General features: G+C 38.2%; 1 protein-coding gene across 1 annotated transcript in view; it reads left to right on the top strand.

Moving 5' to 3' along the window:
• CNTN3 (contactin 3) overlaps window positions 1–18905 on the top strand; it is a 325704-nt gene that overhangs the window by 246870 nt on the left and 59929 nt on the right. Inside the window, exons 12-13 of the mRNA XM_082412129.1 lie at window positions 13535–13662; window positions 15497–15672. Of these exons, the coding sequence (XP_082268255.1) occupies window positions 13535–13662; window positions 15497–15672 (304 nt within the window). The remainder of the gene's footprint in view (window positions 1–13534; window positions 13663–15496; window positions 15673–18905) is intronic.

The following is an 18905-nucleotide window of genomic DNA, read 5'->3' as shown; positions in this document are numbered from 1 at the left end:
GACAGTTTATTAGAATACACACAAAATGAACATTGAAGACAAAAAATAGGCCAGAGTTCAAATTTCCTAGAATGTAAGTTTCATTAGGACAGAATAAATTCTTACCAGTAAATCCTTTTTGCTTATTACAGAGCATGGTCCATAGTACACGTTCAGTAAATACTTGTAGAGTGAATATCCGCGGTTAGTGTACCAAACCTATGCCAACAGATCCATTCGCTTAGTTGAGATCCACAATTTTGGCTCAACACTTTTAACAAATGAGCAGAGAAAAATACTGCTAATAACACAATCCACACTGTTTGCAAGATTGAATGAAGCCATTTGATAAGGAGATATGCAACTCTTCCTAGGCAAAAGTATGCAAATGGATATGTCCAAATTCAATGGATTGTGATGGAGAGAACATTGAGTAATATATAAGTTAATGTCCTTAAAATGAAATATGAATTTTAATTTTTTCTTCTTTCTCATAATCCAAGGGTAACTTTGAGTTTTAAGACTTAAGACTCTTGAGGAATAGATAGACATTGTTTTTCAGCTAATCGTCCATGAATATTATTTCTCACATGTATGATTTAATAAGCATGTAAATAGAAGTTATTTCGAGGTTATTTTCAGCGTCAAGAATCTGAGGTAAAGAGAAGGTGCTGCTGTGAAAATACAGAGTCAAATGCTTAAAGAGTCAACTGAACTAGTGTTAAAGCTTATATCATCTTATTAGAGGTGTGATGGATCACCAGACCCTGTGTCTGAATAGATGATGGTGATTAACCTCTGCATGGAGGAGGGACAAGAAAGTTCAGGTTACTGGGGCTGAGATTTTTCTCAGAAAACCTTGAGACCCACTCCAGTGTGTGGATGCACATCTGAGCTAAGACTCTACCTTCCTGAGCTATGCAATATTACCTCTCTCTTTTTGTGCAAGATAATTTTTAAGGAGCCAGTCATCAAACGTACACAGTCATATAAATAGAAAATCTCAATAAAGCACATCTTAAAAGACTCACACTAAAGCATCCAAGACAAAGAGATTCCAAATGCACTCCTGTGTCATTGGATGAGTTGAATTGCTAGCAGGAGTTGCTAACCTGATGTCCACAGACACTTAGACAATTCATCCTGCATCGTATCAGATCTTTTGTTATTGTTATGGTTGTGTATGTGTTTATTTGTTCTGCAGAGAGAGTCCTCAGCTTTTTCAAATATTCAAAGAACTTTGTGTCCCAGAAAGGTTAGAAACACTGCATAAGGTTGTAAATGAGTCACTTAAATATTGATGGACATCTATAAAAGAGGATGACCTTGGAATTGAAATAGTGGGGCTAAAACCATTTCATCTTGCAAGAGCTCAACATCAGGGCATGTGTTTGGGGGGCCATTCTTGATTTGTGATAGAACCTTGTAGAAAATTAGAAAATTGTATAGAAAATTGTCTCAGAACCCTTCATATTCATTAAGACAACAAATATTTATTGAACAAATACTATGTGTGTGTCGCCAACTATTAGTAACTTGTATTTTTTAGGGATTTGGGCACTCTAGCTAAGAATTAATACAAGAATATTGAACAGAATTGTTAGATTAGCTGTAGAAACTGACTTGGGAATGGACAGGAGCTAGTTGGCTCCTGGAATCCTGGATTGCCCCATCCTGTCAGGGCAAGTGCTGGAATGAACGAACTAATCATTATTTTCATCCTTGTGTCTCAAAGCAAAGTCTGCAGAGGGAGAGCCCAAAGGACGTAGCCTAGATGACTGTTTTTCAAAGTGTGGTCCTCATATCAGCACCAGAATCACCTGGGAACTTATTAGAAATATAAGTTCCGGGGCCCTGTCCCACACCTTATCTAGTGGTGGGCCCAGCAGTGGGTATTTGAAGGACTGAGTCCTCCAGGTGAATGGTGGATAGTAAAGTTTGAGAAATGCTGCCCTGTGTCTGGTATTTCCCCCTTGGCTAGGATAGGATGGGGACCATCACTGGTTCCTACTAAGACTGCATACAATAGTGGAAGAGAATTCTCCAAAGGAAGATCTGTGTTGGTTCCCAAAGAAAGGGGAATCGATTCTGGGCAGCCAAAAAGTATCCAGCACCTTCTACATCCCTTGAGTCAATGAAATTTCCCTTTTGCGTACAAGGTATCTTGCTTATAGCATTATTGTTGGAGGTGAGCTCCATTCCAGGACTGCTAGTCTCTAGGGGGAAGGACACCCATTTGGGTAACACTTGTGTCTCTCTTCAACCCTTCCCCAGAGAAAGCATCTGACTCCTGAAATTGGGTGGAAGACCTTGACATTGTAGCTCAGACGTCTTCCTTCTTTCTCTTTGGTGTCTGCCTGCCTGTAGAGAATGAATGTATTCTGCTGTTCTGTTTACCATACAGGAAGGGAGCTTGCCCTTACAGGGAGGGCCTGTGCTCATCTGCATGTGCCAGGAAGCTTAGGCCTACCTAATTCTGGAATGAACTGTCCGGAAACCATAGCTTCTCACTTAAGCAGTTTTGCATCAGCTTTCTCTGTATTACAGCTGACATCTTGATTTGCATTGATTTGACTCATGAATCAATCTCTCAGGCAAAGAAGAGTAGTGTCAAGTATGAGGCCCCTTTGAATCTTATTAAGTATTCTTTACGAGGTTATCTTTGAATACATGAGCCATCAGAGAATTGTTGATTTGTCATGTTTGTTTGTTTTACTAACTCGTCTGAGCATTTATAATTTTTGCAGATCCTCTGTTGTATGAGGATTTAAATGTTTCAAATGGACTGTTGCCTGGACCTCATGAATTACTTAGATAAATACGTTTATATAATCATTCAAACTGGAAATCTTTTTTTTTAATTTTTTTTATTTATTTATTTTTGGCTGTGTTGGGTCTTCGTTTCTGTGAAAGGGCTTTCTCTAGTTGTGGCGAGCGGGGGCCGCTCTTCATCGCGGTGCATGGGCCTCTCACCATCGCGGCCTCTCTTGTTGCGGAGCACAGGCTCCAGACACGCAGGCTCAGTAGTTGTGGCTCACGGGCCTAGTTGCTCCGCGGCATGTGGGATCTTCCCAGACCAGGGCTCGAACCCGTGTCCCCTGCATTGGCAGGCAGACCCTCAACCACTGCGCCACCAGGGAAGCCCCTGGAAATCTTTTTTTTAGAGGCATTTTGTTCTATAGTTGTGAGTCCATTTTAGGAGGAAAAAAACTGTTGAGTCTCTGTCATAATAAATTTAGCTCCAAATATATTTGTTACGATAGATGTACATTTGGAAAGGTTTTATACATGTAATGAAAATGTTCCTTTATTGTTGGTTCTCTTCTTATAAATATGAGGAAGTATTAATTAATGTGAAAAAGGTATATTTATCTTGGCTACAGAGTGGAGCCACACCCTGTTTCTCTAGGACTTCAGGTGCCTGTTCTGTGTAACATGTGTATCCAACAAAGTAACACAGCAGCATATTATTAGCCTGGTGCTTACTCAAAGAAAGGATGATTAACTGCTGAATCTTCTCTACTCTGCCTATCTTTCCCTTGGAGACTTTCTAAGCAATAAATCACTAAACTAACACTGTTTAGTTCATAAGATGAAAGCTCAAAATGGTATAACTAAAAGAATGAAAATGCTAATATTATTTTCCTAAATACTATTTGTAGGTTATCTTTGAACTCAAGGGGGAGATGTTATTTACCAAGCATATGGAAGTGAGATTGGTTGTAAATGAAAACATACACTATATGCTCTTTGTCTCTGGCATTTATTTTCTCATGCGTTTTCATCAATTTATATTTCATTTTCTTAACTGTCATTATTTATCCTGTAATATATGCATTGTGAGTACTTTTCTCTTGTAGCTAATTTTAAACATCCGTCTCTTACAATATGTACTAACAAAGTGAAGTCCAAAATAGCCTTGTTATTTTCTATAGAACAGTTTAATCATTACAATCTCATGTGATCTCATCTCCACTGAGATGAGCTTCCTGAGAAAATGTAGAGTTGCAGTGTGTTTGTTAAAATTCAAGTTGAATAAACTACTGTAATATTCAGAAAATAGGCAGGGGGAAAAGAATGTTTTCAGAAATCCTGCCTTGCATGCATAATACTCCATACCTTTCTCATTCTAAAACATAGTGTCTTATTATGGATGTTTAAATGTCATCATACAGTATAGGTCAACGTTGCCTAGACAACAGTCTACTTTCAGAGCAAACAGGGTTTCTTAACAGTCATAAATTCAATTCCATCGCTGAACTACAGCATGGACCATTAGACCAGCTTAGAGCAATTAAGTTTACTTGTCCCAAACTAACCACAGACTGCGTGAAGTTAAGTGAAATAATTAACCTCTTTTCCTACAAAAGGAAAAAACCAATAAAAGGGTACGTATAAAGGTATATTATAAAACTGATCAAGGAGTTAAAATGCCACAGTGATTAAAATTGCACATTTCTCAAAGCAACCTGGAGTACCACATTTCTGAATATTAATCTCATAAATCTTCATTTAACTTTTTGTGCCAAGACTAGAGTTACTCATGGTTATCTACATTTTCAGCTCTACCCATTTGCAGAAAAACATGTTCCCAGAAAGCTCAGAAAGCAATTTCATTTATAGTGAAGTGGTATAAAATTTTCACTTTGGATCTCTGTAGGGAAGCATGGGTTATTGAAGGTTTTCTGTTGAGAAGCAATTACTCCATCCATTTACTCAATATTGTTTATTTTTATGTTGTGTGAAATGCCCTGTGGGCCTCTTAGAACTTACTGGAAGAACCAATTGAGGAAGAAAATATCCAATTAGCTCAAAATTTTACAATGTACAGAGTTTGCGTTCTTTGAGAGTCAGTATGTTTGTTTTGGACTCTGTGTGTGACTCCCGAGGTGTTAGCCTTGCCTTTGAAACTGTTTCTTATCTCATTGTAGTCATGAGGCTAGGCCTGCTCATTTAGAGTTATTAAACCTCCTGCACTAAAGGATTTCTAATTCTTCCATCATTGCTAATAGTTCTATATTTGTAGTGAAAGGTTGGCTGTTAACACTAGTTCATAGCTTGGGAAGATACCTGAAATTGCCCATCTCTGCTCTGTGGTACCCAAATCAGAAGCTCTAAGCTTAAGCTGAATATTTGTTCAGTCAACAAGAGACATCATCACTTTGTTTTATTGCTGACTAATCTCAGAAGTGGTTGATTGCCCAGCCTCCTGGAGCTTTCAAATCTATTTCCACCCTCTATCTCAGAACAGGTAAGGTTGCCTCACCATTTGAATGTCTTCAAGACCTTCTGATAACCATCTTTCTGATATCAGCTTGCTTTCTTTACATAGGAAAATCTCTAGCAAATCTGCACTTTCTTTTTAAAGCAATGGTAGGTAAAATTTACTGAGCAGTGCTGTGGATCAAGGACTATGTTCTTTGGGGATCTTGGCCAAAAATTTGACAAGTAGGATTAGCAGTCAGAATGGGTCAGGAACATTGCCTTTGTTGATACTCATTCGTTCCACCTCTGAGACTTTTCTCAACCAGTTTTCTCTCTCATTCTCTTTCCTCCCTCCCTCGTTTCCCCTGTGCTTCCCTTATTTTCAGTCCCTTGCCCTTTATTGATATCTTCCTTAAAAGTACAAGTGTATTTTCAGTCCTCTTATCCTAGGAGTTGTTCAGTTCTCTTCATCCAGCCCTCTACTGCTTCATCTTTCTTTGTTCCACATATATATTTATGCACATATGTATAGTTGTGTGTATATATATATACACACACACAGTTATATAGCGAACATATATACGTATGTGCATATGTATGTAAATATGTGTGTGAGTAAAAGTCTGCACGCTTTCTGAATTTACTTCCTTGTAATTTGTAAAGTTCTCAGGGCCTTGCAACCTGCCATCACTAATCCCATCTCTTCTACAGTGACTCTTTAAAGGCATACAGTCACTTGTGCATTCAACAGGCATTATTTTTGAGCATCTCCTGTGTGCCAGGAATAGTTCAAGGCTCTAGGAAAGCGGTGGTGAGTAATCCAGACACTATTCACCCTCCTTGCTTCAAGAGACCTTACTGTCTCTGAGCTTACAAGAGGAGAAAAATATTAGTCAAATAAGCACACAGGTGTATAATTGGCCAGTTGCCAAATGCTATGACAAAAGCACAGATGATTTATAATCAGTACAGGAAGACGTAATCCACCCCATGGGTTCAGGGAAGTGACCAAAATCTGAAGGTTGAGTACACATTTATCAGACATAAGGAACAGGTTTTATAAAGGCCCCAAGACAAGAAGAGCATAAAAGCAATTAAAAGAAGGCTTGTGTGACTGGAGAAGAGCAAACAATGGGTAGAATTCACGAGGCCTTATGTAGTTAGAGGGGCGGGGTCCTGATGGGAGGATATGGCTAAGGCTTAGGATGCGGTCTTTGTCCTTCAGCCAGTGGGATGCTAGGGAAAGGGGTCTAAGCCTGGGTTGGGCAGGAGGGAGGAAGGCAGGGTTACTGATCAGATTTCTCTTTCCTTAGCTTACTCCGCATGTTTCTCAAAAGAGTCTTCATTTCCTAAGCTTTCATTCATGTGTACCTCCCTGCAGGCTTTCCTCTTTCAGTTATTATTGCACACTGTTTAAGAAAATCTCTGCTCTATGACAAGATATAAAGAAATTCTTTTTTGATCGTCTCTTTGCAAAAAGTGATCAGATTACATTTCATACCCAACACAGTGGCCAGGATTTCACGAAGGAAATCAGACATAGCGCCTTTTTTACAACTTCTTAGGAAAGTTCTTGGAATTTTTAACCCTTCAATGTAGTTCCTCAAACTGAAATATAGTGCTCTGTGTTCCCTAATTAGCTGTCCAGGCCATTGCTCTCAAACCCTTGTATTTGAAATGTATCTTGACATGTTAAAAAAATCACATGAGCAACTAACATACATGGAAAGCTCTACCCAGGATCATAAACAGGCCCCTGTGCACCAGCTCCAATTCCCCTACAACTTTCTCACCCAAGAAAATATAACCAGGATGCAAGCGAAAGTGAATCACAAGCTATGAAAAATACACACACACATAATACATACAACATAAAATCCGTATCTTGTGTATGTTTGATACATAAACTTGTCCTAATAATCACATTTTTGGCACACACCTAAAAATCTTGCAACAAATGGGGTAATATTTAGAGATTGAGTTGAGATCCTCCAACTCTAGTCTAATGTCCTCAGCATCTTTCCTGTCCGCTCTACTGTATCACCCAGAATTGGGAGGCATTTATTGACGTTTTACACATACCATGCCATGCTGACGCTGGAGTTGCAAACCTTTTAAGAAGTTTACCATCCGTTTGGATAGATACTAAACTCATGTATCAAAGATGTGAACCATAAAAGATAAAAGGCATTCTAAGCATTAAATGCATGGGATGGATAGTAAAGATTTTAGGGATTCAGAGAAAAGAAAAATAATTCTGGGTAGACAAGATGGGCAGTAAAGATTCATGAATCAGACTAATGACAGGTCAACTCTTTCTCATTCTTCTTTCTCAGTTCAAATGGCACCTTTTCTAAGAGGCTTTTCTGAAGCACTCTCTCATGGGAACACTCCCTAGAGCCATTGCTTTTATGGTATCACCCCTTCTGAATACGTCTCAAAAATCTGAACTTATCACATTTACCTATTTCATCATCTGCTGTCTGTGCCACTCACTAGACTGTTGTTTCCATGAAGGTGGGGACTTTTTTTTTTGAATTTTTGAATTTTATTTAATTTATTTTTTTATACAGCAGCTTCCTATTAGTTATCTATTTTATACATATTAGTGTATACATGTCAATCCCAATCTCCCAATTCATCCCACCACCACCCTGCCCCCCCACTTACCCCCCTTGGTGTCCATACGTTTGTTCTCTACATCTGTGTCTCAATTTCTGCCCTGCAAACTGGTTCATCTGTGCCATTTTTCTAGGTTCCACATATATGCGTTAATGTACGATATTTGTTTTTCTCTTTCTGACTTACTTCACTCTGTATGACACTCTCTAGATCCATCCATCCATCACAAACGACCCAATTTCATTCCTTTTTATGGCTGAGTAATATTCCATTGTATATATGAACCACATCTCCTTTATCCATTCGTCTGTCGATGGGCATGTAGGTTGCTTCCATGTCCTGGCTATTGTAAATAGTGCTGCAATGAACATTGGGATGCATGTGTCTTTTTGAATTATGGTTTTCTTTGGGTATATGCCCAGTAGTGGGATTGCTGGGTCATATGGTAATTCTATTTTTCGTTTTTTAAGAAACCTCCATACTGTTCTCCATAGTGACTGTATCAATTGACATTCCCACCAACAGTGCAAGAGGGTTCCCTTTCCTCCACACCCTTTCCAGCATTTGTTGTTTGTAGATGTTCTGGTGATGCCCATTCTAACTGGTGTGAGGTGATACCTCACTGTAGTTTTGATTTGCATTTCTCTAATAATTAGTGATGTTGAGCAGCTTTTCATGTGCTTCTTGGCCATCTGTATGTCTTCTTTGGAGAAATGTCTATTTAGGTCTTCTGCCCATTTTTGGATTGGGTTGTTTGTTTTTTTAATATTGAGCTGCATGAGCTGTTTATATATTTTGGAGATTAATCCTTTGTCCGTTGATTCGTTTGCAAATATTTTCTCCCATTCTGAGGGTTGTCTTGTTTATGGTTTCCTTTGCTGTGCAAAAGCTTTGAAGTTTCATTAGGTCCCATTTGTTTATTTTTGTTTTTATTTCCATTACTCTAGGAGGTGGATGAAAAAAGATCTTGCTGTGATTTATGTCAAAGAGTGTTCTTCCTATGTTTTCCTCTAAGAGTTTTATAGTGTCCGGTCTTACATTTAGGTCTCGAATCCATTTTGAGTTTATTTTTGTGTATGGTGTTAGGGAGTGTTCTAATTTCATTCTTTTACATGTAGCTGTCCAGTTTTCCCAGCACCACTTATTGAAGAGACTGTCTTTTCTCCATTGTATATCTTTGCCTCCTTTGTCATAGATTAGTTGACCATAGGTGCGTGGGTTTATCTCTGGGCTTTCTATCTTGCTCCATTGATCTATATTTCTTTTTTTGTGCCAGTACCATATTGTCTTGATTACTGTAGCTTTGTAGTATAGTCTGAAGTCAGGGAGCCTGATTCCTCCAGCTCTGTTTTTTCCCCTCAAGACTGCTTTGGCTATTCGGGGTCTTTTGTGTCTCCATACAAATTTTAAGATTTTTTGTTCTAGTTCTGTAAAAAATGTCATTGGTAATTTGATAGGGATTGCATTGAATCTGTAGATTGCTTTGGGTAGTATAGTCATTTTCACAATATTGATTTTTCCACTACAAGAACATGGTTATATCTCTCCATCTGTTGGTATCATCTTTAATTTCTTTCATCAGTGTCTTACAGTTTTCTGCATAAAGGTCTTTTGTCTCCTTAGGTAGGTTTATTCCTAGGTATTTTATTCTTTTTGTTGCAGTGGTAAATGGGAGTGTTTCCTTAATTTCTCTTTTAGATTTTTCATCATTAGTGTACAGGAATGCAAGAGATTTCTGTGCATTAATTTTGTATCCTGCAACTTTACCAAATTCATTGATTAGCTCTAGTAGTTTTCGTGGCATCTTTAGGATTCTCTATACATAGCATCATGTCATCTGCAAACAGTGACAGCTTTACTTCTTCTTTTCCGATTTGGATTCCTTTTATTTCTTTTTCTTCTCTGATTGCTGTGGCTAGGACTTCCAAAACTATGTTGAATAATAGTGGTGAGGGTGGACATCCTTGTCTCGTTCCTGATCTTAGAGGAGATGCTTTCAGTTTTTCACCATTGAGAATGATGTTTGCTGTGGGTTTGTTGTATATGGCCTTTATTATATTGAGGTAGTTTCCCTCTATGCCCACTTTCTGGAGAGTTTTTATCATAAATGGGTGTTGAATTTTCTCAAAAGCTATTTCTGCATCTATTGAGATGATCATATGGTTTTTATTCTTCAGTTTGTTAATATCGTGTATCACATTGTTTGATTTGCATGTATTGAAGAATCCGTGCATCCCTGGGATAAATCCCACTTGATCATGGTGTATGATCCTTTTAATGTGCTGTTGGATTCTGTTTGCTAGTATTTGGTGAGGATTTTTGCATCTATATTCATCAGTGATATTGGTCTGTAATTTTCTTTTTTTTGTAGTATCTTTGTCTCGTTTTGGTATCAGGGTGATGGTGGCCTCATAGAATGAGTTTGGGAGTGTTCCTTCCTCTGCAGTTTTTTGGAAGAGTTTGAGGAGGATGGGTGTTAGTTCTTCTCTAAATGTTGATAGAATTCACCTGTGCCATCTGGTCCTGGACTTTTGTTTGTTGGAAGACCTTTAATCACAGTTTCAATTTCATTACTTGTGATTGGTCTGTTCATATTTTCTATTTCTTCCTGGTTCAATCTTGGAAGGTTATACCTTTCTAAGAATTTGTCCATTTCTTCCAGGCTCTCCATTTTATTGGCATAGAGTTGCTTGTAGTAGTCTCTTCGGATGCTTTGTATTTCTGCGGTGTCTGTTGTAACTTCTCCTTTTTCATTTCTAATTTTATTGACTTCAGTCCTCTCCCTCTTTTTCTTGATGAGTCTGGCTACTGGTTTATCAATTTTGTTTATCTTCTCAAAGAACCAGCTTTTAGTTTTATTGATCTTTGCTATTGTTTTCTTTGTTTCTATTTCATTTATTTCTGCTCTGATCTTTATGATTTCTTTCCTTCTGCTAACTTTGGGTTTTGTTTGTTCTTCTTTCTCTAGTTCCTTTAGATGTAAGGTTAGATTGTTTATTTGAGATTTTTCTTGTTTCTTGAGGTAGGATGTATAGCTATAAACTTCCCTCTTAGAACTGCTTTTGCCACATCCCATAGGTTTTGGATCATCGTGTTTTCATTGTGATTTGTATCTAGGTATTTTTTAATTTCCTCTTTGATTTCTTCAGTGATCTCTTGGTTATTTAGTAATGTATTGTTTTATTAACAATAAAACAATGTGTTGTTTTAGCAATGTGTTATTGTTAAACATTGTTTTAACAATGTGTTATTGTTAAAAAACAGTAATGTGTTTTTTACGTGTTTTTTCCATGTAATTGACTTCTAATCTCATAGCATTGTGGTCAGAAAAGATGTTTGGTATGATTTTAGTTTTATTAAATTTACTGAGGCTTGATGTGTGACCCAAGATGTGAACTATCCTGGAGAATGTTCCGTGCGCACTTGAGAAGAACATGTCAACTGCTGTTTTTGGATGGAATGTCCTATAAATATCAATTATGTCTATCTGGTCTATTGTATCATTTAAAGCTTGTGTTTCCTTATTAATCTTCTGTTTGGATGATCTGTCCATTGGTATAAGTGAGGTGTTAAAGTCCCCCACTATTATTGTGTTATTGTCGATTTCCTCTTTTATAGCTGTTAGCAGTTTCCTTATGTATTGAGGTGCTCCTGTGTTGGGTGCATATATATTTATAATTGTTATATCTTCTTCTTGGATTGATCCTTTGATCATTATGTAGTGTCTTTCCTTGTCTCTTGTAACATTCTTTATTTTAAAGTCTATTTTATCTGACATGAGTATTGCTACTCCAGCTTTCTTTTGATTTCCATTTGCATGGAATATCTTTTTCCATCCCCTCACTTTCAGTCTGTATGTGTCCCTAGGTCTGAAGTGGGTCTTTTGTAGACAGCATATATATGGGTCTTGTTTTTGTATCCATTCAGCAAGCCTGTGTCTTCTGGTTGGAGCATTTAATCCATTCACGTTTAAGGTAATTATCGATATGTATGTTCCTATGACCATTTTCTTAATTGTTTTGGGTTTGTTTTCGCGGGTCCTTTTCTTCTCTTGTGTTTCCCACTTAGAGAAGTTCCTTTAGCATTTGTTGTAGAGCTGGTTTGGTGGTGCTGAATTCTCTTAGCTTTTGCTTGTCTTTAAAGCTTTTGATTTCTCTATCGAATCTGAATGAGATCCTTCCTGGGTAGAGTAATCTTGGTTGTAGGTTTTTCCCTTTCATCACTTTAAGTATATCACGCCACTCCCTTCTGGCTTGTAAAGTTTCTGCTGAGAAATCAGCTGTTAACCTTATGGGGGTTCCCTTGTATGTTATTTGTCGTTTTTCCCTTGCTGCTTTCAATAATTTTTCTTTGTCTTTAATTTTTGCCAATTTGATTACTATGTGTCTCGACGTGTTTCTCCTTGGGTTTATCCTGTGTGGGACTCTCTGTGCTTCCTGGACTTGGGTGGCTATTTCCTTTCCCATGTTAGGGAAGTTTTCGACTATAACCTCTTCAAATATTTTCTTGGGTCCTTTCTCTCTCTCTTCTCCTCCTGGGACCCCTATAATGTTAATATTGTTGCGTTTAATGTTGTCCCAGAGGTCTCTTAGGCTGTCTTCATTTCTTTTCATTCTTTTTTCTTCAGTCTGTTCCGCAGCAGTGAATTCCACCATTCTGTCTTCCAGGTCACTTATCTGTTCTTCTGCCTCAGTTATTCTGCTGTTGATTCCTTCTAGTTTAGTTTTCATTTCAATTATTGTATTGTTCATCTCTGTTTGTTTGTTCTTTAATTCTTCTAGATCTTTGTTAAACGTTTCTTGCATCTTCTCGATCTTTGCCTCCATTATTTTTCCGAGGTCCTGGATCATCTTCTCTATTATTATTCTGAATTCTTTTTCTGGAAGGTTGCCTATCTCCACTTCATTTAGTTGTTTTTCTGGGGTTTTATCTTGTTCCTTCATCTGGTACATAGCCCTCTGCCTTTTCATCTTGTCTATCTTTCTGTGAATTTGGTTTTTGTTCCACAGGCTGCAGGATTGTAGTTCTTCTTAGGTGGGGACTTCCTGTCTTGCTCACACCATGATCTCAGAGACTCTCATAGCATCTAGCTCATGTAAAGTTCATTTCTGTTTCCTTAGTTAATTAGTTAGACCAAAAGCTTTAAGTACTTTAAGCGTATGCTCAGAAACTCAGATGTGTTCATTTACGTTGCCCACATTTTTGCAGTAGTTCATGGGTGACCATGCAGATGTTCTTTTGCAAAATATGGATTTATACTAGGTTAGATCTGACTCTCTCAAGTTCATAATGAAACACCAGGGGGTTTCTCATTTCTCATAAACTGTTTCAGATTTATGGAAAATAGTGTCATGTCTACTTCTTATTTTCTCCAAATTGATACGGCTAACCCATGAGTAATCTACCTTACCATATATTTTTGGAAAACGTTTCACACTTAATAGATAAAGGCATCCAGAAAACCCGATGTAATGTTAAGTAATGCTGTTAAGTAAAACTGTGTAAACATATCAAGAAATGTTTGAATTGGTAGAGCTTCTTTTTTAGTCAGCTGTGTGCATGTGTGTATAAATTTTCTTTTAATTTTCTTTAGACCCAAGGAGGCTAAGGGCTGGTTTATGTTGCCTTAAATATAGTAGCTTAAGACAATACTTCTGTTAACAAGAACTCTATTTATTTTGAAAAAAAGTGACTAGTATACATTTATTTGTCTCATTTGTATCTTTAGAATTTCTTTTTTAAAAGATGGAGGACTCAAAATTGCCAATGTGACTAAAGCTGATGCTGGAATTTATACCTGCATAGCAGAAAACCAGTTTGGGAAAGCAAATGGCACAACACACTTGGTTGTTACAGGTAGGTGCATTTCTGAAAGATTGCTTTACATGGAGATACACTGTGTGGTATGTTATTAAGATCAAAGGAAAAAATGTTTTTCACAATATGCAGTGCACTACGAAGGTCGACCTTACGTTTGCACTTGTGTTTTCTCTAACAAGTGAAAGTCAAGGGAACAATCCTTAATATTTCTTTATACACCACGGTGTGTACCAGGGACACATGACTTACTATGCTGCCAAAATGGGCAGTAGAATTATAAATAGCATATGCGGCTGGTCTGCTTTTATTTCGTGCTATTCTAGTATGTCAAATCTTTTGGGTACACTTTCTCCTTTTCCGTTATCTTTGATATTTTCTGGAGATGTTTGAGTCCATGGAATAACCCTTGCTATCGAAAAGAGTCACTTAGAATTGTGGATGTGTTTTGTTCATTTATTCATTGAAGAAAAGCATTGAGTATGTACCATGTGCCGGGTGCTTGGGTTATTCAGTAACAAACTGACAAAGAATGCTGCCCACATGAAAATTACCTTCTACCAAAGGTAGAAAGAAAATAAGTGGTAGGAATATAAGGGAAGGAAATTCTTAGAAGAAAAGAAACTGCAAACGATTGTAAAATACAGAGGAGTGTTTGGGAGAAGTAAGCTGGAGCATGAACCCAAGTTATCAGAGAAGGAGAGATGTGAACAAAGATGTCATGGAGATGGAGTTCAGTAGATTTCTTGGGGACAATCGTGTGGAGGTTTTGTAGACCTTGTTAGGATGTCAGCTTTTAGTTGGAATGAAAAGTAGAGGCTAGTGCACCGTTTTGAGCAGAGGAATGAAATGATGGGAAATATATTTTTAAGGGGTTACTCTAGCTGCTCTGTTGAGAACAGACTGTGGGGAGTCAAGAGTAGAAGTGGGAGGAACCTCAGGAGACATTGCAGTAATCCAGGCAGGAGTGATAATGACCCTGATGAGGGTGGCAGCAGAGCAGTTGATGGGAAGGGATTCGATTCTCCATATATTCTGCATGTAGAGTCAGTAGGCGTTGCTGACAAACTGACTGTGAGGTCTGAGAGAAAGAAAGAGAAGGATGCCTGCAGAGTGTTTGGTGAACAACAGGAAGAATAACAGTCAAAACAACTGAGATGGGAAAGGTTTGAGGTTGCACAGGTTTGGGTAGGAGGAAGATCAGAAGATTGTTGTTGTAGAAAACATAATAAATGCCTCTTTTGAAGACTTTTGCTACAACATGGAGCAAAGAAATGGGGAGCAGCAATGGAAAAGTGGAGTCAAGGGAAGCTTAATTCCCAACTATGGAAGGACTATGGTGATGATAGAAAGGACATTTGCATTTGGGAAAAAACAAATTAATTAACATTTTAACTTAGTATCCTACCTATTCTAAACATCATTTTTGTAGTCTTTCAAAAGTTTGAGTCTATTTAAATTTTGGTAGTAATACATTTTCCAGTCATTGAAAATACAGTGGTTTCTATTTCTACCGGTATATTTCATGAAGCAATAAAGCTAAAATGAAGTTGATTTTGTAGTAGTATTATAACCCTTGTTTACAGGTGACTTCAATTTTTAAACTTCTATATCCCATAAATTTAGATACCCTAATTCATTTAACAAGAATTTGTGTATCCAATGAAATATGTTATGGGTCTGCATCAAAATGTCTCTTTTCATCTTGAAGGCTTTTCATGATACAGAGGTATATATATGTATATAGACACATATGTATGTCTATACACACATACATACTATAAGTTAGATTAACAGTCTGCCTGTTGAAAATTGCTTTCATCAAAATAAAAATGCTGAAGTTTTACTTAAAACTTTATTATTTCCCCAATAGAACCAACAAGAATAACTTTGGCACCATCCAACATGGATGTCTCAGTGGGCGAAAGTGTCATTTTGCCCTGCCAGGTGCAACACGACCCCCTATTAGACATCATGTTTACCTGGTATTTCAATGGGGCCCTCACAGATTTTAAGAAAGATGGATCTCACTTTGAGAAGGTCGGTGGGGTAAGTTGTGACACTTTCCTCATGATTTTTACATGTGTCTCTGACATATTGTCCCTAAAGAAACATCAGGCACATATGTGTTACTCCAGTAATGTCTGTTCTGTGAGTGAGTCGGGGGTTGCGATTCTGTAATGACCTAATTTTATTATAGTAATTACCAGAAAGTGAGCATATTTACTTCAACCTGTAAACTATAATTTTAATTAAAATCGATGTTTGTTGTGTTTATATTAAATGTTATTTTGCACGATACTTTTGTCATTAGTATTCCACAGAAGGGAAAGTGTTCTTATACAAGTGTTTATTTTCAACATGATATATTATGAAGTTGAACGGAGTCACATTTGCTAAATGCCTTCCATGTATCAGGCCAGGTGCTTCATCCCAGTTAATCCTTGCAATGACACTGGATGCCAGTGGTAAGCATTGCCCTTTTAAAGGTGCATAAACTAAGGATTTGTAAAGATATTAACTTGTCCAGGGTCACTGAGCTAGCTAGTGGTGGAACTTACATCCAAGCCTAGATCTGTGAGTCCCCAAAACACAAATACTTTCTCTTGTTTCATTCTGCCTCCTCGTTTGTGATGGTTCTATGTGAGGAAGAATTACAGATTTCAAGGGAAAATGGACACCTTGAGGAGAACTGTTAAGAAGGAACGCAGTGTTGTGAATCGCACAGACTAACAGCAGGCCTTGCACCTGGCCACATGTCTGTGAATCCATCATCACGAGGCCAGTTTCCCTTGCAGGCCTGTTTTCTTTGACACAGGGTTTAGCTTCCTTCATTTTGGCTAAGATGTCAGTGGTACATCATAGTAGAGTCTGTGTTTTCTCCTTATGGACAAAACGATATGATGGTCAATTCAGCTATATTTATTTAACAATATTTGTTGGGAATTCCCTGGTGGGTTCCAGTGGTTGGGACTTGGTACTTTCACTGCCATGGCCCGGGTTCAATCCCTGGTCGGGGAACTAAGATCCTGCAAGCCACATGGCCAGTTCAAAACAAACAAAAAACAAAAAAAAACCACCACCAATATTTCTTCTTAAATGTATATATGTGTATACATGGGGTCTATTAATGTGTTAGGATTGTGTGCAACTTGAAAGGATTGTGTTAGGACATGAATTATGTTTCGTCAAAAGATAAGTTCAAATCCTAAGGCCTAGTTGTGATAGGATTGTGGTAGAGCCTAATAATAATAGGATTATTAGCCTCTGCCCCTGGATCCTGGCACAGACCTCCTAAAACCCTTGGAATTTCCTGCGTGATGAAATGTGTTTTTGTCCTAATGAAGTGACGCTGTGGGCTCCTGGATAGTTTCAGGATGGTCACCAGAAAGTCCAAGCCATGATTAGAAACTTGGAACCTTCAGCACTCCCCATGGATCATAAATTCAGTGCCCAGCCCCTCCATCCTTCAGGAACGAGGGAGGGGCTGGGCACTGAATTTATGATCGATCAGGCCTATGTGATGACGCTTCCATAAAAATCCCAAAAGTAAAGTACTTTTCATCACAGAGAGCTTCTGGGTTGGTGAACATATCTACATGCGAGGTGGGTGACACACTCCAACTCCACTGGGATAGAAGTTCTTGCACTTGGAACCCTTCTGGGTCTCACCATATGTATTTCTTCACCTGGCTGTTTATATGTATCCTTTATGATACATAAAGTATCATAAAGTAAATAAATGTCACCCTGAGTTCTGTGAGCCATTCTAGCAAATTACTGAACCCAAGGAGAGTGTCATGGGAACCTCAATTTATAAGTGGTTGGTCGGAAGTACAAGTGACAGTCTGAGACTTGCAGTTGTTGTCTGAAGAGGGGCCAGTCTCAGGGGACTGAGCCCTTAACTTCTGGATCTGATGCTAACTCCAGGCAGATAGTGTCAGAATTGAATTGACTTTTGGGACCCCCCACCACCTGGTGTTGGAGAATTGCTTGGTGTGGAAAACACACACCTCAGGTGTCAGAAATGTGACGTGTTCCGAGTGTGCGTATAGTATTGACTGTAAAGGAGATACAGAAGAGTCTGTCCTTTACACTAGTACCTCAGAATTTGACCTTATTTGGAAAGGGTTGTTGCAGATATATGTAGTGAAGTTATGATGATGTCATACTGGAATAGGATGGGCCGTAATCCAATATGACTGTTGTCCTTGTAAGAGGAGGGAAATTTAGGCACAGACAAACACACAGCGAGGAGAACATAGACACAAGGAAGATGGCCCGTGAAGATGGAGGCACAAGTCACAGAATGCCTGGGGCTGCCAGAACCTAGAAGAGGCAGGGAAGAAGGGTCTTACCCTAGAAATTTGGGAGAGAGATCTTGATTTCAGATTTGCGGACTCCAGAACTCTAAGAGGATAAAGTTCTGTGGTTTGAAGCCACCCAGTTTGTGTTACTTTGTTACAGCAGCCCTAGTGACCCACTACAGCTGGTCTTTAAAAAAAAAAAGGCGATATTTAGATACCTAGCCACAATTAAGTACAATTTCAATGCTGTTTCTATGTTCTATCATCTGGCTTACTCCATTTTCGAAGTTCGAGTTTTCCAAATTGTTCTGACTGATTCAAGGCTTTCAAGAACTTCACCAATTGCTGCAAACCATTGACATTTCTTTTACTATTGCTTTAAATGCTTTTTTTTTTTAAGTCACTGATTTCTTCTATCACAACAGGAAAAGGCATATGCCAGTATCCTCAGCCAACTCTTTACTCCGTACTTAGGGTTTATCATTTGCCTTTCCTTGGAGAGGAGTCAAGGGAAAAAAGAAAAGGCTAGAATGTTACCTTCACTGCTGTAACCCAGCTCTTGCCCTAACTTTAATTCATAAAGAATTTGATTTGAAACATTAATTGCCTTTGCTGTATAATGTAGATAACACTGTGATTTATCTCCTCGATTGTGAACCGCTAATATTGTATCCAATACAATGTCCTTCGTCTGCGCTAATGCTAAAGAAATATACATTAAAAGACTAAAAACCCAAAGTACTTTGATTTGATTTGGTTTTTTTTAAAGATTTATTTATTATTATTATTATTTTTTAAATTTATTTTTGGCTGTGTCGGGTCTTAGTTGCGGCACGCAGGATCTTTTATTGATGCACCTGGGCTTCTCTCTAGTTCTGGCGTGCCGGTTTTCTCTTCTCTAGTTGTGGCGTGCGGGTTCCAGAGCTTGTGGGCTCTGTAGTTTGCAGCACGCAGGCTCTCTAGTTGAGGCTCGCG

Source organism: Balaenoptera physalus (assembly GCF_965194825.1).
Source record: "Balaenoptera physalus genome assembly, chromosome: 11".
Classification (NCBI taxonomy): Eukaryota; Metazoa; Chordata; class Mammalia; order Artiodactyla; family Balaenopteridae; genus Balaenoptera; species Balaenoptera physalus.
This window is presented reverse-complemented; position numbering and strand designations above follow the sequence as displayed.